Raw genomic sequence first — 21,659 nt, 5'->3', positions numbered from 1 at the left:
AAGGAAAAGGTTGAGAACCCCTGACTTCAACTGTAAGGCCTTTGGAGCCAGGAATGTCGTTTCGTTCTGTGTTTATACAGCATCTAGTACAGTGGGGTCCGGGTCTATGCCCGTGGCTTCACAATGCAAATAATAAGTAACAATAGTACTACAAGACCACTACAGTGGTAAAGGATTACCTGGCTATACAGACAAAGGGATACAATGTGTAAGCCCAACAAACGTGTGAAAATCGTTCAAAAATATCTTTAATACACAATAGTAAGCTGTGTGGTATAAATATTGCAGTGGAACTCATTCGGCATGGCCTGTTCAACTATCATGTGGTCATTTGTATTTCAGGCTGATAAAACCTTTCTAACGCACCATCATCTCTCCTTCATATATGTATATATGAATATCATGTATATGTATATATATATATATGTATATATGCATATATCCATCATACTTGTCAGTTTTCCCCCTATGCTATTTTTCATAGAGATCTGATGAACACACTGACACATACATATATTAGAAAAGTACAGCTGGTCAACATTTTCCAAATTTCAATTTTTTGGACAAATATTTTCACCAAAATGTTGAATTTCAAAAATTAAAAAAAAAATAGAGAGAGAGAGAGAGAGAGAGAAAATTAGGATGCCATTGTGGATTTTTCTCCCATTGTTTTGAAATATTTCGAATTTTAAAATTTGCACAAAAATATTCCTTGAAATTTCAAATTTTGTTGAAACCTGGGGGGAACTGACATTTTCACAACCCTCCCCAATGTTGTGACCAGCTCTATCGCAAAGTTTAAGTTTCCAATTTTTCAGATTTTTGTTTGTTTTACCTGCTTTTAACATTTAGAGTGGATTTGCGGATGTTCAGGAAGAGGTGACTGCTGTCATTTCCTTGAAAGACCCTGATCCTGCATACTTACCTGTACACATGTGAGCAATTCTATTGACTTTACTGGGGATACCTGCACGTGTAAAACTAAGCCTAGAGAAGACTGGGACCTAAGGGACCAGATACTGAGCAGAAAAAGATACCATGTCTCATTGATTAACTGCCCCTCTTTCTGTGCTTACATTTCAAATGATGGAGATGGTCTAAACTCTAGTCTGTGCTCTGAATTCTCAGTTAACTAAAGCTCCTTTACACCACATTGGCAGTGTAAAGTAAATACGAAGGCCTGTTACACTGCCAGAGAGGTGTAAAAGGGCCTTAGTGTAGCTGAGAAGCAGACCCTTTACGTTTAGCTCAACAGCAGAGCTGACTTCCCCAGGTTGCTGGAGCCTCACAGAACATTTGTACTATCGTATCCTGTTTCAGTGGGAAAGGGGAGGGCGAATGCCAACAGTAGGAAGATAAAGCCAAGAGGGACAGACTGAAATGGGTCAAAAATGACTGGGACCATGTTTGAAATACCTATTTCATTCCGAGGGGGCAGGTCCTCATCCTCATGACTGGGATACCTCTCTTTCCGATCAAGGAGAAGAAAATAAATCATTTTCTCTTGGTTTTCTCTGAAAACAATAAATGAAGGAAGAAACCTTCTAACTTGCTGCAGATGCCACAGAGAAAAAAAATGCAGATTACCCTTCCCCCATCAAACACAATAGTTACAAATGTTCTAAATAACCCAAATCTAATGATCTCTTTCCTTATCTGGCCCCCGGCACCATAGTATCTGAGTGCCTTGACAACATCAATAGATTTGATCCTCCCAAGGCCCCGCTGAGGAAGGCAGATGTACCACCATTTTACAGACGAGGAACTGAGGCACAGGGTAAATATAAGTGAATGGCCCAAGCCCGGACAGGAAGTTTGTGTCTGAGTCAGGAACTGAAGATAGATCTCCTGGATCCTAGTCTGTTGCCCACTAGACGACCCCTCATAACACTTAGGAAAGCTGGCAGAGCTCTGGAAACTGAAGTATTTTATTTACCAACAGATGCAGGCATAGCGCAGGCAGTAACAGTGCGAATTCCCTATGCTGTCCTGCCCATGCAGGTGAGTCCTCACCTGCAGAGATCAACTATGGAGGTTGAGAGAGGTAATTCTACCCGCCATATCTCCCTAACAAGGATGCCGGTTGCAATGGTAATTTATGTGATAAGGGGGCACCTATGCTTTAAGGAGTACACTGAGACCTCCCCCTTCCTCCCAACTCATTTCCACTGAACAGCCAGGGCAGGAGAAATGACTTTCAGTCCCTCCCAGTCGGGGCCATGTTCGTATCTGTGCTCTAGAAGTAAAAGGCTCCATATCCCATTGGTAATCCCCTCTAACCCTCCGACACCAAACCGATGTTAAGATTGAGTGATTGCTTACTCTTCCGACAACAGGTCCTGTAAGAGTTTATTTCGGTCGCGGAAACAGCCTAAGGAGTGCATGCTGTCTAACACGTCTGGATCAATGTCCTCCAGGGAAGGGAGAGAACGAATCTGCACCTTTCGAGGAATTGGTTGCTCTGGTTCTGGTTCATTTTTACCCCCTCTGCAATTGAGAGAGAAAGAGACAGAGACAGACAGAGAGAGGTGAACAACAAGTGAAACCCTTGCTCTGAGACAGAGGCGAAAACAACAGATGGAAAAAGAGTGTCAACATTCCATTGAGAAGTCTGGCCTTGCAAGGCAGAGAGAAATTTCCTTCAGAACACATTCAATGGGAGCTGAGAGTAATCAGCATCTTGCAGGATTGGGCCTTTAATGAGAAACTTCTCTGTTTGGGCAGAAAGGCAGTAAGAGCTCCCATCGTACCAACCCTAAAAGAACTATCAGCTGCTTAGCGTCCTGATACCATACAGTTATAAATCACTCCACTTAGAGGTGCTGCTGTGTCATGAGCAGATCAGACCTTGGGCTAAGTGAAGTTGAACAATTTCCTCCCAAAGTTTGAACTGTGAAGAAGTTGATATCACCCATCCCTAATTTTAACAGAGATGAGCTTCAGAGCAGTCCTATAGGGGTCCAAACTTTCTAAAGTGATTTGGGATACCTCAATTTTCTGGTGCCCAACCTGAGAAATCTTAAATAGGCCTGATTTTTAGAGGAAGGTGCTAGGCACTTTCTAAAAACCATGCTCTTTATTTAGGTGCCTAAATACACTCTTAGGGTGTGTCTACACTGCAATAAAAAACCCTCAGCTGGCCTGTGTCAGCTGACTTGGGCTTGCAAGGCTATAAAATTGCAGTGAACACATTCAGTCTTAGGCTGGAGCCTGGGCTCTGGGACACGATCCCCTCATGGGATCTCAGAGTCCAGTCTCCAGCCTGAGCCTGAACATCTAACTGCAAGTTTATAGCCTACTGCCCGAGCCCCGTGAGCCCGAGTCAAGGGATACGGGCCAGCCACAAATGTTTTATTGCTGTGTAGACGTACTGCTAGACACCTATGTTTAGACACCCACATTTGAAAATTCTGGCCCAAAGGACTTGCCCAAGGTCAGACAGCTGGTCAGTGGCAGAGCTGGGAATACAAAAGCAATCAGTAAGAGAAGCACAACATTTTTTAAAAGGTGACTAAAACAAGCTTCTTACATAATTGCCTCATTTCATTCACTAGAAGCAGGAAATATTGATTATTCACTGCAACAAAAAACTCTGGCTATACATAACACGCCAAGGTTTCATTCCAGATCCAGGAGACTGAATAATATAAAGTGCAAGCACATCGAGCATCCTTTGAGTTCATTCACAGGGCATCGAATCCTGCAACCTGCACCAAGCTCAGACAGATGGACTTGGTGCTGGGGTTCTTGCAGGAGTTGGGCAGGGAAAGATCCTGAACCTTCTTGAGAGGCTCTATGGATGCCATAGCAGCCTGAGGTCTATAGTAGCCTTTTTGTATGGTGGTCTCCCTTCCTTATGCAGAGGAGGGACATGGGCAGTGGATTCACATGTGGCACAGACTCCCCATTGTGGGCTACAGGAACCTGCACCAAATGTCCCTCCGTGCCCTTTGCAGCATGTGGAGTCGTGGGCAGAATTTTCCCTTTGATGTTAGAGGAAATAATCCAAACATGTTCTACAAATAGTCACGCAATTTAACCCATTCTAGGCTTGTGCTGATCCATGCATCTACACAGGAGAGGGATGGGGGGGGGGGCAGGTGCACGCTTAGTCCCTGGATGGGCTACCTCCATTGCAGGTCACAATGCACAGGAGATGGCAGCCATGGTAGGGCCGAACAGGTGAGTGGAGAGAGGTTCCACTCCTCCAGGCACCAGCCAGAGCAGCAGAACACAGCGCTGAGTAGGGAGCAAGCTGTGCCAGGAAAAGGGCAGGTACAACTTACTTCCCCGCAGGGAGCAAGGGCAAAGCAGAGACTGAACTGTGAGACTCAGAGCCACAATTCAGCCTCTGTTGTGTGCTGGGGCAGTGCAGCTACGCACTGCACCTTGGTCAGTGCAAGTGGTAAGGTGCCAATCCAGCCCATTGAGGTGGCTAAAATTCATTTCAAAGATGTATCCTCTGCAGTGGTTCACAGACTGGAGGTGTTACCGTAGATCATTGGACGCACCTGGAAAGACTTCCTAGGGATTCTTACTCTCTCTCCCATCTTGGTGTAACCATTTTTAACCTTGGAAAAAGAGTACTCAACAGATGCAGTGCAGCAGATACAGGTAAAGCCAGTTTACACAAAACACACTCAAGGCTTAATCCTGCAAGTGTTTACTGCCGGGTTGTGAAGCCTCTACTCACGTGAGTGAGCCGTTACTCAAATAATCCCAGTGAAGTCAATGGGACTGTCAATGGGGGGCTACTCTGTGAGTCAATGAAGTCAAACAGAGGTGAGTAAGCCGTGTGAGTAAGGGTGTCACCATCTAGCCCGTAATACTTACTACCATCAGTAGTTTCACTGGGGACAGATACAGCATAATGCTAAATCAACGTGGACCAGATTCTATATCCTTTACATTGAGTAGTCCCATTTATTTCAGTGGCTCTCTCTGTGGAATAAGGGACTACTTAACACAAGTAAAGGAAGCAGAATCTTGCCCTCTGGATTTTCACTGGTGTAAATAGGATCAGACTTCATGGAGACTACTCATTCAGGGTCAGATTCTGACCCCGTTCCTCTGGCTGAGTAGAGTCCTACTCCACCTAAAAATCCTTTGGAAGTCAATGGGATTATTTGTGGAGTAAGGTACTCCTCAGCATGACTAAGGGTACCAGAATTCTGATCCTCAGATTCTGATACACCTGCTCATGTTGAGTAATACCTTACTCCATGAGCGGTCCCAATCATTTCAATGGGACTACTCCTGGAGTAAGTCATTGTCCAAGGAGCGGAAGGGTTATCAGAATCTAGCCCTCGAGCAGTAAATAAGTAAGCACTGTGTCTCTGACCCACAACCATTAAAGTCAATGAAAATTTTGCCATTGACTTCAGTGAGCTATGTGGGATCAAGTCCTATACCCAGTAGTAGGTGCCTGCAGGACTGAGCTCTTAGGCAGCTGTGGCTTTTGTTTCATCTGCCTGAAGTTCCTTACTGTTAGGATTGGCTCAGTTAAACATTCATTGTATTACAAGCAGATAACCTCAGTGTAATTAACAGGGATGAAAAAGAAATGAATATTTTTCAGAATCACCGGAGAATTTGCATTTCCAGCTAGGATCCCTAATCTGTTGCAGCGTGCCATCGCAAATCTTCATTTACATTAGAGTTTATGGCAGGCAATGAGCCATGCCTACAGAGCACTGGTGGTTATCTTTTGTGCACTGTGGAATGCCCTCTCCTTGTGACCTGAACATGATCATGATCAGACAAAGTCAGGCTGTATATGTACTCATAGACTTTCAGACTCCTTCATGAAGTAAATAAAAAATCTATGATGAAACTGAACATCACCTGCAAGGCTTTCACTGCTTCAGGTAATGAAAATCACCAGCTCTGTGCTATGATTGGCATTACCATACTGTCTGTTCTCCTCCCCGTCTGGAGCAAATGACAAATTTTGTTGCACTTCAGCTCACGTGCATGTCAAACCATGTCACAGGATGACTGCTATAAATTGCACATATTTTTTAAAAGACCAGTTGAATGTAATGCTGCTTTACAAATACTTCCACCCTTATGAGTGATGGTACATGCAATGGACATGATTCCAACTCATGGTAGGCTTTTTAAACCTTCTCACAAATTTTCTAACTTGTATCTCACTGATACGCACAGTGAGTTTGATTCAGATCTCACTTACTCCTTTGTAAACTCAGTGGAATTATGCAGGTGCTAATCAAATCAGAATTAGTACCATTATTTTCCCATTTTTTTTAAGTAAACCTAGCACCTTCTCAGCCAGGAAGTAGCCGACAAAGTGTTACAGGATTCTGCAGCTCTGGGTGTGCCATGATAGCTCATCTCATCCATCCATTTGGTTTATTGGCAAAGGTGAAAAGAATGATGCTCATCTGCTGATTTTCGGCAAGCTATGTTCTGGGTCAAAAATCTTCTGTCACAAAATCTAGCTGCATTTTGGAAAACGTATCTCAATTAAAAAAAAAAACCCTCTGAAACCTACACTTGAGTCCGTTGACTATCACATAGACTATCACATAGTAGGAGGCAAGTTGGACCAATATGTGACAGCTTGGTGAGTGGGTACTTTCTTTTGAAGGAGCTTGTGCTCCAGGAACTTTCAGGGCATATGTGTGTGTGTGTGTGTGTCTCTCTCTCTCTGTCTGTCTGTCTGTCTGTCTACACGTGCAGGTGCATGATTATTCTTAACTACAAGTAAATGTTTTTCATAGATTAACATGACCATGAGTATCCATTTCAAGAATTAAGTGAAACCGCTTCTCAAGCACTGAGTACAAGTTTCAAGTTATTCATCGGCAATCTTAAACTATCCATGGCCGTGAATAAAGGTTTTATATTGGATCGTAATGTGCATTAAATCAAATGGATAGAAGCTTAAAGTGCTTCGCAAAGCTTGTGGTCTTTACACAATTCTGTCTACAGCCACTCTCTTCTTGTTAGCATCGATAGACCATGCAAAGTGAGTGCAAAGAGGACATTAAACGCTGCCCGATCAGAATGGTAGAGTTTTATGCTCCATTTACACAGGTGAAAATGACTACATTAGGTGCAAGTTAGTGGAGAATTGGGCCCTCATTGAAAAAGAAAATAGCCTAACTTTTAAGGCTGCAAAGTAAAACCTTGAAACTGTGACTCTTATTTAAAGTGATGCAGTGTTATCTTTCTGAGTGCGCAGATAATCTGAAACGATAGATTCGTGAGGTATGAACAGTTTAAATCTCAGTGGGGAGTTAACACTTACGCTTTACTATGAAAATATAAATGATCATAAAAATTTAATTTAACTCCTAAGACTTTCATTTCAGATCCAAGCATGCAAGAAAGAAGGAAAAGGGATGTCAATCAGCTAATGTCATTCCATACAGAGCATGCCAGAAACAAGTAGGATGATCATATTATGAACATCTGCACAATCAATCGCAAGCAACATTTTAGTTTGGAATCTCAGGGGGTGGGATTTGGCTTGGGGACACAGCGTGGGAGAATAACACTAAATTCTTTTTTCAATTTGGCCTACGATCATCAGTGAGGGTTTCAAACAAACAAACAAACCAACTTTCGGTTATAAAACCCAAAATCTTCCTGGATATTAAAAAAGCATCGTGTCAACTGACGACTCCAGAGAGCTTGAAAAAGCTGTGGACACAGTGCTACACCATTTCAGGCCAGCTAGCAACAAAACATGTGATCCTGCAGATTGCTGAACATCCTCAACTCCCATGGAAGTCAACTAAGCCCAGTGCATGAATAATGCCCATACAATAAAATCATAGGAAAAATCATTAAGAGGCTGTCTCCTGGCGAAAGGCTTAAAAAATAAAATGAATGACAGGAACAATAAACAGCATCCTACAAAACATCTCGTAAGCAGTGGTGGCAAGGCTATCAAGACCTAGCTTTCTATAGCATACCCACAAGGAACTTCCAGATGTGCTGACCTCCCAGAGGTGTGTAACAAAGCACCACCTTCTTGTTTATCACTTGCAAAGGATTATTTTTAGTCTCACTGGGATATCATCAGTAAAAAGAAAAAGTCCTATTTATCAGTGTTTCATGAAGGACTATTAGAGTTATACAAAAATGCAAGGTCACTTTAAAAAGCCAACAGTCTTCCACGCACTCAGATCATGAGAAGGGAATGGACTTTTCTTATAGACTTCTTTTTCCATGGCGTGAGACTGCTGCTGTCAGTCAAGCCATGGAACTATCGCTCATCAGCAGGTTATGAGGTCATAAGCCAGCCTCTTAATTCAGTGTAAAGAAGGGGGAAGAAGGCCTATGAAGTAGAAGGTGATTGTTTACAAAAGCTTATTTTCTAATAATGTCTCTTATTATTCCCCCTATTTGGAGAAAAGCCACAAATGCCAGAGAGGAACCCATGAAAGTCTGCCTGTCAAGAGGGTTTTACTAAGATTTTGCTAGGGATTCCCTGCAGTTACTTGGGTATCCAGGTAAGTGTGTCTACTAATCCCTTGCTGTTCACCCAGGAATTACCCTCTCAGACACAGTGCATTCAGAAAAAAACCAGCAATTTGTTGGTATGGAAAGTGGCAGACAGTTAAACAGGGCCCATTTCAAACTATTGTCACACAGGTTTTTCCTGTATATGAGAGTCCCTAGCCTGAATCTACATACAGAGACTGTATTCACTGCATAGGCTAAAACTTCATCTTCACTGGATGTTCCCTCATTTACCTCCTGGCCTATGCCTGTATGGAAGCTGTTTTCATATCATCCAAGTCAATCCATTTCACAGATTTCAAGTCAATCCATTTCATAGATTTCTAGATTACCAGCTCCCTGTAACAGCACTAATATTGAAGACAGTAAATAAGATTTTTAAAAATGTTACTTACATATACCATATGTGTTTCTGAATGTGTTCTAGCTACAAAGAAAGAGAAAACAAGGAGTTAGTACAGCAAAAAAACAAAAAGCAAAAAACAGGAAAACTGCATAAAGCAACCAAATATGCGGGTTGCCTGTAGCTGGGCTTCGGTCACCCTCCTCAGAGTCCAGAAGTATGAATCTCAGCTGTGATGCCCTGGTGCAATTATCTTACTGCACCCAAATGATGGGAGTTTTACACTGCATACAAAGCATCTGCTGGCTCACCTGCCCAATTCCAAACGGGCCTGTCGCTTGGGGCACCAAGAACAAAGGAGCAGGAATCACCAGGCACTGGTATAAAGTTTATTTTTTAAAATAGATATAGACACAGTCACAGGGAGGCCATAATGTATCTCCTGAAATGTAGGGAGGCACACAGGCCATAATGACTGATCCACAGGGTGGGTGTAGAACCCAGCTTCCACTAGGTTTACAGGCAAGTGCTCTGAAAAATAAGCTAAGAGGCGCATAATCCAATTGAAGTCAGCCAAAACCTGCTATCGACATCATATGCCTGCCTACAGGATGGTGATGACACTCCAAACCCCAGCTTCTTTTCTTCTAGGATTTGTTTTTTCTTTGAGACAAGAGATATGTTCACAAAGGTAAGTAAAGTGAAGGCAATGTGAGATTTGTGCAGCTTGATTACCATCAAGGCCCACTCCAGGTGGGCCACATTTGTTCATTATAACAGCTTCATCAAGGCAAAGTGGAGTGAGTTTATAGTAATATAATTTAGTGCCCCTGCACAAGTCTTCCAGACTCCAATCTCCTCTGCTGGACTTGGGTCCCGCAACACCATTTCCACTGCAGTCAGGGACCCTTCTCTACATGCTACATCCAGGGGAATGGTGAGACAGTGGTTGCTGTGACTGTGGTGCTGGACAGACAATGATAAATACAGTGGAGGACTGGCCAGTTACCAAAGTTTGAGAGTAGGGACGTCTGCCTACAGAAGACAGGCCCCAGGGGCTGTTTTGTGGTGCCTACATTTTTTCCGAGCACAGGAAAAAGTCACTCTTCCAGAAGTGAAGTGTTGAACCCTTCTCCCTAATCAACAGAGAGAACAAGCCCTGCTCAGATATACCCCTACAGCAAATCTAAGCTTGTGTGTCTGCAGCAGCATCCTAGCAGGAAAAGACCATTTGCAGATGCCAAAAGACTGTACCACATGAGGAACCTTTGTGTGTGTGTGTCTGTGTGTGCGCATATGTGTGCCCTGTACACTCATGGGCTCCAGCAGAGTATCAGTGAGAGGCAGGGGAGAGCTGGAAGGAAGCTCACATAATGTCTATAAGATGAAATCAGAGGCCCATTAAACCGGTCAGCAAGAACGGAGACAGCTGTCCTGCCCTTATTACTTTCCACTTCATTTCCAGGCTAATGAGAACTGGCAAGCCAAAGAGAGAGAGGGACAGACAGATGCTTGGAGACAGAGAGAAGGAGACTGACAGAGAGAGAGAAAGAGGAAACCGAGGTTTTTGTATGTTATATAACAATGGCTCCTCGCCCTGGAAAGCCCAGCAGAGCACAGGCTGACTGTGTACGAGAGGGTTTGTTAAGTGTGACAGGGGTTTTCCTAGAATCTGAGGACAAGAAAGAAACGCAGTTGACGGGAGGGTGGAAGAGTAGCTAAGAGAGATGAATGACCTTCTTTAGAATTGAGAAAGGAAGGGTTAAGCCTGCTCCTTCTAACCAGCGAATACCACCTTCACACAAAAGGTTCCAACTGGATTCCCCATTCTCCCTTTCACCACCACAGAGCAGAAGCAGCAGCCATGCCGGTGTGACAGCGAGAAGAGTAGGTGAGTCTGCCTCCACTTATCACCTGGAGTTTTTCAATCACTGGAGCTCAGGTGTTTGGGCTCAAAAAGGAGAAGAGTCATGTTTGTTCCTCCTGTTATGTTGGAGTAGGTGATGTGCACTTAACAGTAGTGGCTTTCAACCTTTTCCATACTATGTCCCCTTCACCAAAAATCCTCTCCCATTTAGCCTTTGGTAAGGGCAGGGTCATGACATCCTGATACCTATTTGGGAGCTGCCCCCCGAATTAATTAATTCATACACACCACCATGTTCTAGACCATGGGTTCTTAGCCAGGGGAGATAGAAGATAGAAGATATCTAGAAGATAGCCGTATGTATTAATTAATGTTTACTGTTAGTATTACAGCAGTGCCTAGAAGCTCCAGAACTGATCCAGGACCCCTCTGTCCTGTACAAACACAGACTAAAAAGACAGTTCAGTTTGTACACCTTCCCTGTTTCCTATTTCCCTCCCAGAGCTCCACAGCAAGGATTTAACATGGCCAATCACCATGTATACTTATAGAAGGCCCTGTTGTACAAGTCCCATTTACATTGTTGCAACAGCTGCCATCTCACATGGATGACTCCCACAGGATGCATATACTCTACCAGTACATAATATACACCCTAGGGAACGGGTAGCTATTAATAATTTCAGACGGAAGGCAGATGATGTGGCTAAGATATGTTCAAGTCTCTTTCATGCCTGTTTCTTTTACAGGCCTTTCTGTCTCTGTTGTCCTCGGGTGGCTGTGCTAAGCAGACATGTCAGTATGGCTCCAGCAACATCACTTCAGTTTCCCAGTCAGAGGGGGTCACAAGTTCATGTCCCGGTAAGAGGACCTTCAGATGAGACATTAAACAGAGGTCTGCTCTGCTAGCCATTCCAATATAAGGTAAAGATCCCACAGCACTTTGCATTTGCCATAAAAACAGATCCAAAACTGTGTGAGAGCTATCACTGAGCGCACAATGGCTGCTGTTTGTCCACACAACTGCAGCGCTGCCCATATTGAAATAATTATTGTAAAGCACTTTGGGATACCCCGAATATGAAAGGTTTCAGAGTAGCAGCCGTGTTCGTCTGTATTCGCAAAAAGAAGAGGAGTACTTGCGGCACCTAGTCGCTAAGGTGCCACAGGTACTCCTCTTCTTTTTTCCAAGCATGAAAGGTGCTTTACAAAAACAATCGCTATTCTGATTTGCATTGAATTGTTATTATGATACCATACAAGTGTGCTTGCTGATGCCAACATCTTCACTGCCTTTTTTTTTTTAAGGTAATTAATTAATGCGTTGTTACTTTTCATCTGCATTAAAGTGACAGGAGGGGTTATGGGAGGGCGATTGGTTTTGACAAGGAGAAGACTGCAGGCTTTTTAGGATGCAGTGTAGGGGAGGGTGAACCACAGTGGGAGTTTATCTCACTCCTTCTGCCATCATTTAAACACAATGTTTAAATGCATTTAAGTGACAAAAGCATTTAATAGCTCTTCCCACAGGGATCTTCTCACTGTTCTCACAGGGGTTTCCCCGAATGTAATGCCATTATACGAAGGCTGTAAAAATGCTCTGTCCCCATATCTCCTCTCCACTGCAGGCACTTGCCGCAAGAAACCAACTCTAAAACAACAAAAACAACCTCTACATTCACAGAGCTAGTGGAGGCTTCCTCATGCTTTAATGGTGGCCCTGGGAAGGGGGTGGGATTTCCCAATACCAAAGCTTTACAGAAAAATGCACCCTCATAGTTAATTATTCTGATTATTTGTACTGCAGTAGCACCTAGAAGCCCTAGTCAAGGTCCTCCCCAAGAGCTTATACTCTAGGTACAAGACAAGAGACAACAGCTGGATACAGACAGAAGGAACCAATGAGACAATATTGGCAGCGTGAGAGGCAGCGGCTCAGCACATCAACTGCCTTAGTGTCAGTGACGGGCCAGAGCTGCAAAATTCTCATCCAAATCTGAACTCCCAAAAGTTTGTGGATCTTGGGGTGGGGGCTGCTGGTTTGGCCCATCTCTAATTTGCGCTAGTGCAAGAGTTCCCAATCTGACTCAGCCACAAAGGAGGCAAAGTTTCAAACCTTGATGTGCCGTAAACTGACCCTTTTAATAGGCCAACTCATTTACCAAGTCCCTTTTATATTCAAAAATAGCTTTATGTCCCAAGCGTTACTCTGTTGTATCACGTTAAAATATGGGTTTTCGTGGACAAACAGAACTCAAACTGAGGGCAGAGGGAAGCCCTAGATATTCTGACCAAGGTCTGGACCCTCCTGTGCCAGGTGCTGTATATACACACACAGTCAGTCCCTGCCCTGAAAAACTTGCAGTCTAAATAAACAAGACAGACAAAGGGAATATCATTATTCCCCCACTTTACAGATGGGGACCTGAGGCAGAGAGAAATTAAAGTGACTTTCCCAGTGACTTAACTACGAGACCATCTATAACAGTGGTCACCAACCCATTGATCGCGATCGACTTGTTGATCCTGGAGCTTCGGCCAGTCGATCGCAATCTCCAGGCCGCTAAAAGTCCAGCGGCGCAGTAGGCTCAGGCAGGCTGCCTGCCTGCCGTGGCCACACGCCGCTCCCAGAAGTGGCTGGCTGCTGGCATGTCTCTGCGTGCAGCCCCTGGGGGAAGGGAGGGAGCGGTGAAGCAGTTCCGCGTGCTGCCGCCATCCCCAGCACCCGTCCCTGCAGCTCCCATTGGCAGGAGACCCGCTGCCCCCTCCCCCCCTCAGGGGCTGCACGCAGAGACGTGCCAGCAGCCAGCTGCTTCCGGGAGCAGCATGGGGCCACGGCAGGCAGGCAGCCTGCTTGAGCCCCGCTGCACTGCCAATCGGGAGCGGCCTGTGGTAAGCACCTCCCGGCTGGAACCTGCACCTTGCTCCTGCTCCTGCACCCCAATCCCCAGCCCAGAGCTCCGCTCAAGGGTGTGTAAACAGGCAGTGATATCTTCCTAAATCTCAGAGATGTGAACTGCCCCACCTTCCATTCATCCTAATGGGGACTTGGTGCTACAGCCCAATGATGGCAGTTTAAATGTCAACATTAACTCTTTTGTTGTTAGGAGTCTCTAAGGTGCCACAAGTCCTTCTTTTCTTTTTGCGAATACAGACTAACACGGCTGCTACTCTGAAACCTGTCTTTTGTTGTTGATCATTTTAGCAGATGGAATGGGGAAGGGAGTGAGTGTGAAGCCCTGTGCGAAGTGGGAATTGCTGTACAGAAGGAAACTGCATTGGGAAGAAAAGAAGTGAGACAGAAGATAAGGGAGAAGGAGCAAAACAGAGAGAGAAGGGGTAAAAAGGGCAAAAATAGTTGCACTCCTGTGGGTGACCATATTTTCCCACTGAGCAATGGTGAATATGACATTAAGGTACTGAACAAATTATAAATAATAGTAATAGTTTCAAAATTTGTTACTACATATCAGCCATATTCTTGGCTGATATGGCATGGCATGAGTGGGAGATCTGCTGTGAATTGGGGGTAGCACGTAGTCCTACATTTCTACGTTGCTCCATGGACCACAACTAACATGGAATCCAGCTCTCTCCTTAGAATGAAATTGACATCCTAGCCATAGTGCAATAAACAGACAGATCCCTTTTATATGGCTGTCTAAGTGATGAAGATGCAAACACAATGGAAAGACAAGTGTGCCATCAGCAGACAGTGGGGACAGCAAATTGAGAGCCCCCAAAATAATGAAAATACAGATTGTGTCCCATAAAGAAGAGCTCTGTGGTGTCCCCCACCCCTGGCAGCTTTTATCTCTTGAATAAATTCATTTCATATTCTTATTCCCTGTCCTCAAGATACCGTCTATCAATGTACATCAGACCTGTTTGCTTTTTCCTATGGAAAAATGAAAATAGCAGCTTTGCTTTTTGATCAGGATGAGGAGTGAGTCACTCCAGAATTACTTTAACCGTTTTTCCTCCTTTATCGCATATGCTTTGCTGCATTAAATCATGCCGAAAATTCAGAGACAGCCCTATAAAATGAGCTTGGTTCAAAGGTGAACCTAAAGCCCTGACACACTGAAGAGGGTCTAGTGTCAGATACCTGGTTCATCACCCTCAGTTCACTGGAACCATGACCTTTTCATAGATTCCAAGCCCAGAAGGGAACTTTGTGACCCTCTAGCCTGACCTGTATAACTCAGAATAGAGAACTTCCCCCAAACAATTCCTAGACCATCACTTTCAGAAAAACATCCAATATGGATTTTAAAATTGTTAATGATGGAGAATCCACCATGACCTTTGGTAAGGTGTTCCAATGGTTAATTACCCACACTGGTGAAAATTTACACCTTATTTCCAGTCTGAGTTTGTCTAGCTTCAACTTGCAGCCATTGGATTGTGTTATATTGTGTTATATCTTTCTCTGCTAGATTGGAGAGTCCATTATTTAATATTTCCTTTATAAGGAAAGTATGAACATTTTAACTGTTCAGCTTTGTGGTGGACTCCTAAACAAGCTAGTAATCTTTGTATGCAAAAGACACACTAGACAGATCAATCCCTAAATGAATAGCATGCCATCTATCTCAGGTATTTACATTACCTTAGTATCTGAGTGCCTTATCTTTAATGCATTTATCCTCACAACACCCCTGTGAAGTAAGGAAGTACTGTTATCCTCATTTTACAGATAGAAAACTGAAGCACAGAGAGACTAAGTGACATGCCCAAGGCAATACAGGAAGTCTCTGGAAGAGCGGGGAATTGAAGCTGTGTTTTCCAAGTCTCAGGCTAGCATTGTAACCACTGAGCCATCCTTCCTCTCTATGCCAAAGCTCCCACTGCCTGTAGTGCTGCAGGATCAGGGCCTTATGCAGCTGAAAAATGCCTATTTTTGGAAAAAAATCCTCTTTCCAAATTGCTTTTGTTTGAATGTGTTAACCAAGTCATTTTTCTGTTAAAAAACCTCCAATTTCCCCTCCCCCCGTTCCCCCCCCCGATTTTTATTGAAAATATAGGTTTGATTATCGTTTTGATAATGCTTTCAATTAAATTATAGAAAAAAGGCATGAAATTCACACACAAAATGAAAAATGTTGACAATTTGTTAGACTTTTTTTTTTTTTTTTTTTTTTTTTAGAAAAATGGCCTGGTTTCAATAAACGAACATTTTTGTTTGAAAATTTTTTGGCCTGCTTTACTCATTTGTAGGGCAAGGATGGCTCAGGAAGGATATGAGTAAGAATATACAAAGCTTTTCACCTCTGGCTCACCGAATGGAACATGACCTGGTTTGGTAAGGAATTTGGAGGTAGGAGGAGTTCCGTTACTTCCTAACAGACAGGTGTCTACTTCCCAAAGCCATCATCGCAGCCAGTGCAGACTGATTCTGCTGTTAGCAGTCTCTGCAGAGGCGCCAAGCACTGATCGGAGGAGAGTTTATTTATAAATATTTTAGCAGAATGAAGAACCAGGAGGAGTTTTAAATTTGCATTTCTTTATACATACTCCCACTCAGAATCTGCGAGCTTAGTAAATCTGTATAAAATCATCACCGGGGACTGACAATGTGATTTATAAAGGCCAGAATACCCATAGAGCCAGAAACCTCTACTGAATAGCAAGCAATCTTGCTCTTCAAAATTATTGTTATTGCTAAATTTTCAAAATACCCCAAAACATTAACATGGTATCAGTGACGGACATGATCATTCCAACGCATTCAGGGGGCAAGGTCTCTGAGGGAGTGGTGGAACTCAGCTTGGGTGCAGAATCCCAGGTGGCTCAACATGATGTGTCCAGGGCACAGGGTACCACAGCCTACCACACAAAGCATAAGGACTCTAGAAGATATGGTTCCAAGAACCTGGTATCCAGGCTGCCAGAGGACACTATAATGCACCCAGGATACAATGCAGTGCACCATGAGATTCATGAGTCTACAATGCATGAACCATTGCTTCACCCAGAAGTGCAAGAGATGATGACCTTACACCAGGAAGGGGTGAAAGGGCAGTCCTGGCCCTCTAATAGTACATCACTTCTATGACAAACCCAGTTTGCTAAGCTGAGGAGCCAGAGTTCCAAGGCTGATTCCAAAATATACCAACCACTTGGCAGTGCCATCAGCAGGGGAGTTTTATTGTAAATACGTACACATTTCAATACAAAGGAAAATCAAAGCAGAGTAACAATTCAAAACTAAAATGCCCTCATCATTTGCAAGAGAAGGAAGTCTGCTTCTTCCCCAAACCTGTATCCACTCCCTTCATCCATGGTTCAGGGAGAGGAGCCTTTGGGCAGCTGCAATGTGGAGAGTTACTTTAATTGTGCAACAATACATATAGGGAGAGAGGATGGGGGGATCCCACACACAGAAACATAGATAGAAAGTCCTGAAAACATACCGATCACATGATTTGCAGTGAATACCCTCTTACCGTGAGACGTTTCGAGGCATCCACTTCAATCATCCCCCGCAAGAGGTTCTGACAGTCCGGAGGGATGAAATGTGGCATGTGGAACACACCCCGCTTCACCTTCTCCAACAACTGCCGCAAGTTGTCGTCATCAAATGGCAGGGCACCCTGCAGGGATATGATGGAGGAATTGTGGGTGGGTGGGAGAGAGGAGAAAAGAGGAATGGGAGAGGGTGAAAGGTGGAAAGTTGAGCAATTTGAAGAAAAGAAAAGAAAAGAAAAGAAAAGAAAAGAAAAGAAAAGACATTAAGAAAGTCACTGTACCATTATAAGAAGTAAAGCACACCTTCTTCATCTGTTGATAATTGCTTAGCATTGCTTTACTTTTTCCAACACGGAAATAGAATCTTGGAGGTAGCTTTTTATATTAAAATTGAAAAATAAAAAGAGAATAAAATAGAACGCAAAATATGATGTTGCCTTCTCAGGCAAATTCTTAAAAGACTCAGGGATCCACGTAAATTCAACTCAACGTTTAGTAGCAGAGAGGTGATCAGCAATGTTCAAGTAACCAAGTTCAGAATAGGGAGTCAATGTGTGGCTTCGGAAGTGGCTTGTCACAAGTCCAAAATGCCACCAGCAAACAGTTGAAGTGTGCACTGATTACAATGTGGTCCACAGATTGCAACTGGTGACCACAGTCACATTGTTCATTATCTCTCATCTTCCAGAGATGTAAGAGAGGGTAACATCGGCCATGCGATGTTCTGAAATGATTCAATGCAGACTACTGTTTCCAGGGTAGGTTAAAAGCTGTAAATTATTTTCTGGGGTCATCAACCAGGAGTTTGTTTGGGACATCGGCATTATTCCAGGATTCTTTCCCGTGTGCCCCAGGATTGAATTAGGATGCTTTAAGAGCTTGAGGGTTCTGGAGGTCCACTGGATGAAACTATGATATGGTTTTATCACAAGCCCATGTCTCACCAGAGAATCTCTCTCCCCACAAGTTAGTGACATGATCCTGGTAGATGCGCTGTGTCCTCAGTTCCCATCAAATCCATGCAAGTTGCCCGTTCTCAGCAACTCTTACAGCCAGGCTCTAAATGTCAGTGTTTACACTGTATTTACTTCAGTGCATGTAATGCTTGTGTAGGGTAATCCGGTGCATATAACAGACTGAGGCCAATAAATCTCTTTACAGAAGCCACCAAAAGCCCATTTGATGCTGACAATCATCAGTCATTACCAACCTGTGTTTGTTCAAACTAGTGGCCTAGAAGCAAAAGGCCTCATATTCATTACCAGTCCCTCCAGTTACCTAGTTCCTCATAACTATTCAGGACTGAAAGCAAAATCAATATTGAGAGTTAGGTACTTTGGCTAATGTAATATAATTCATGATAAAATGCAGCATTTCCTGGACATAGCAACTAAAGGCCGCTAATTACTAGCAATTTCTATTGGCCTAAGACTTTTAGTGGGTGTTTATCTTGATGTAATTAACCTGATGCTTGGCACTGAGCATCAGTGATGGGCTTGTTTCAACTGCTTTAAAGGCTCAGGTTTATACCTAGAAACAACCCAAAACATTTTCCTGAGACAGTGAGGTCCAAAATCTCGAAGGGCATCCTCTTGAGAATGGAGTACTCACTCTGATAACTCCCAGGCAGCTTTTCTCAGTCTCTTTTTCCTGTTGTTTCAAAAGGTCAAATCACATTCTTCACTCAGGCAAACTCCCACTGGATTTCAGTAGAAGTTTGCCTGAGAGGGAACCGGATAATAACTGTGCAAGGACAACAGAATATGGCTCAAGGAGTTTTGCTGTTTGTAACTGTAGATGATCATTTGACATATTACAAACAAGACAAATAATTTCATACACATTAAGTCTATCCTACTTTTCACTTATGGCAACCTACTTCTTCCTTATGGGAGTACAAATCAGATTTCCTTTATAAAGCTGAACAGAGGCAAAACTCACTTGATTTCAGGTTTTGTTACAATTTTTGTCTGGTTTTGAGGTTTCAGACCATCTGTGTAACTCAGAACAAGTTCTGTGCAGCTCATGAACCTTTCACTGAGCCAGGGACAAATTCTGAAACAGTATATTTTGGGTGCCAGGAAAGGAATTATTATCTGTGTTGAAACATGGTACTTTTGGCTCAATTCTACATTCTCAACTGCACTAAATGCAGTTTACAGAGGCTCAAAATTGGCATGAACCACAGCTGTTACATTTCACTCAGTTCTTGACAAAACCATTTGAATCAAGATGCAGATACATGTAATTAAAAAAATACACTAAACCAAACCACTTTCCTGATCCTGTGAAGGGCAATCTAGGCTCCTCCCGGTCCTGAAGTTGCAACCCTGACCATCCTATCCCTCTGGGGCCATTTGACTTCAGTGAGTTTTGAATCAGGTTCTTAAAGCACTGCCCCACAATAACAGAGCAAAGAGCATATAGGAAAGCAGCTTTCCCACAATCCCCTCTGCTCTGCTGTACAGGGTGGCAGCCCTTCACAGGCGAAGTAAAATATTTGTCATGCATTCCCTTTTGGGACGGATGCTGACAGATAGAAGATGCAGCTGAGAGATACAGAAAGAGAGAAGGAACCCAGGAGAGACTTACATGATGTCAGTAGATTTAACATGAAATACATCAGCATTGTGGGGTTTTTTTCTGTTTAAAGGAGGTAGCAAGGATGATGACTCACCACTAACAATGCAAATAAAATGACTCCACAGCTCCAGACATCCGCTTTCCTCCCATCATATTTTTCTCCCTGTGAAACAGAGATAGGAGTTTAAATGAATGCTTGTTAGTAAGAGAATTAGCCATCCTTGAATAATGAGGAAGGGGAGAGTGAGAGACCTGAAGTTTTGATCCAAGAAGCTGCTTTCTTGAGAGCTACCTAAGTAGCAGGCCAGAGCGGCTCATGGGTTCTTGTGAAAGTCAGTGTTATGTCCTTGTCTGAGGGATGTAAGCCTGCAATATGGGGAAGGGAGCGAATGGCCACAGAGCAGTAAAAGAACTAAGGAGTCAGCACTTAATCAAATGTCAGAGATGCCTTCAGGATATCAAGAAGCTGCTTCTCTCCTGGTTAGCTCTTTATGGAGCTTGGAATGGGTCATATTATTTGCTAACTTGTAATGTTTTCTGGCAATTCTCTTCTATTGATTTTCTGAACCACTTGGCTTCATATTACTGCTGTGCATCAACAGGTGGGAAGCCTGGCCTTTGGAGCCCTAGGCCACCAGAGCCTACAGCAGCCAGCCTTAGGGGAAGAAGAAAGAGCAGGAGAAGGGAGTACCTCCTATTGCTCAATAGCAAACTAGTAACAGTGCTGACAGTCCAATCCAGTTTTCTTCGTCTTGAGGGGATATTTAGGGACTCCATAGGGGACATGGAGGCCCACTGGATGGAAGTAACATGGAAAACAAAACCATTGTATTTCTGGCTGGTCAAGCGACTGAAGTAGCTGTGCCATCATGAGTGACCTCTGCCCTCTGAGAATGACATATGTTCATGACCTTTACATTAGTGGTGGAACTTGCTTTTGGGCCTTGTCACATAAAGGAAAATGACAGTCATATTAAGCATTTGCAATGCTGACTGCCTTGGGATCACTTCCTGTAGTGGGTACCTGCCTGCATCCATGTAACGAGTGACATGCTTTTATACAGATGCTGAGAGTACAAGCTAACTTACCCTGATCACTTCAGGGCAGGCATAATGTGGCGACCTGTAAAGCAAAACACAATCAAATGAGCATCTAAACCTATACTTATTAGATATATTTGTAATCTGCCCACCACAGTGGTATCTGGGAGCCTTCTACATAATTTAGGAGAGACAGAACAACACTCCCCTCCCTGACCTCAGCTGAAACCCGTTTGTGAGACAGAATCGTACCCAGGAAGTGGCTACCCGGAAGAATAATCCTAACACATAATTGTGAGAAAACCTTCAGAAACAGAGGCAACTTTAAATCAGGCTCTGATGCATCTCTTTCAGGAACAGATTTCTGAGTTCTTATCTCACTTCAGCAAAGCCCACGAAGGCCAATGAAAAGACCAGGGTCTTGCGTTGAAGAAGCTCATATTCTTGGGGTCCCATTTGGAACCTAGAGTGTCTAGCCCATATTGATGGAGGCATAGTTGTATGTATTGTCAGTGCTTAGGGGAAGCCCAGCTTTCCACCCAACTCCTACATAGCAATACACCCCTAAAAATGCATGAGTCTCTATTAGCCCCCCCCCAAAACCAGTATGGTAATTTACCCATCAGCACAGTGCTTTTCTGCAGTGAAGATGCAGCCACCAAAGACCACATATTCCCCTGCACCACCTAGATTAGGATAGAGGCTCCTGGGATGGACACTTACAGGATTCGAAAAGAACTCTACCCATTGTGCTCCATTCAAATTGTATTATAACATGCCAGGGAGAAGAGGCATGGAGAGCTATACACTGATCCTGCAGAACTGCAGCCCAGTTGCCTCTCATCAGATATTTTTACCTGG

General features: G+C 43.6%; 1 protein-coding gene across 17 annotated transcripts in view; it reads right to left on the bottom strand.

Moving 5' to 3' along the window:
* Positions 1-21,659, bottom strand: part of BRSK2 (BR serine/threonine kinase 2) — a 426,862-nt gene that overhangs the window by 59,707 nt on the left and 345,496 nt on the right. For all 17 annotated transcript variants that reach the window (XM_075129314.1, XM_075129315.1, XM_075129316.1 and 14 more), the window contains 6 exons: positions 20,847-20,880; positions 19,852-19,920; positions 17,153-17,299; positions 8,889-8,920; positions 2,323-2,487; positions 1,417-1,514 (listed from right to left, as the gene is read on the bottom strand). In XM_075129314.1, coding sequence (XP_074985415.1) covers positions 1,417-1,514; positions 2,323-2,487; positions 8,889-8,920; positions 17,153-17,299; positions 19,852-19,920; positions 20,847-20,880 — 545 coding nt within the window. The remainder of the gene's footprint in view (positions 1-1,416; positions 1,515-2,322; positions 2,488-8,888; positions 8,921-17,152; positions 17,300-19,851; positions 19,921-20,846; positions 20,881-21,659) is intronic.

Source organism: Caretta caretta, chromosome 6, assembly GCF_965140235.1.
Source record: "Caretta caretta isolate rCarCar2 chromosome 6, rCarCar1.hap1, whole genome shotgun sequence".
Lineage (NCBI taxonomy): Eukaryota > Metazoa > Chordata > Testudines > Cheloniidae > Caretta > Caretta caretta.
The sequence above is the reverse complement of the archived record's forward strand: the minus strand, read 5'-3'. Positions and strand labels throughout refer to the sequence as shown.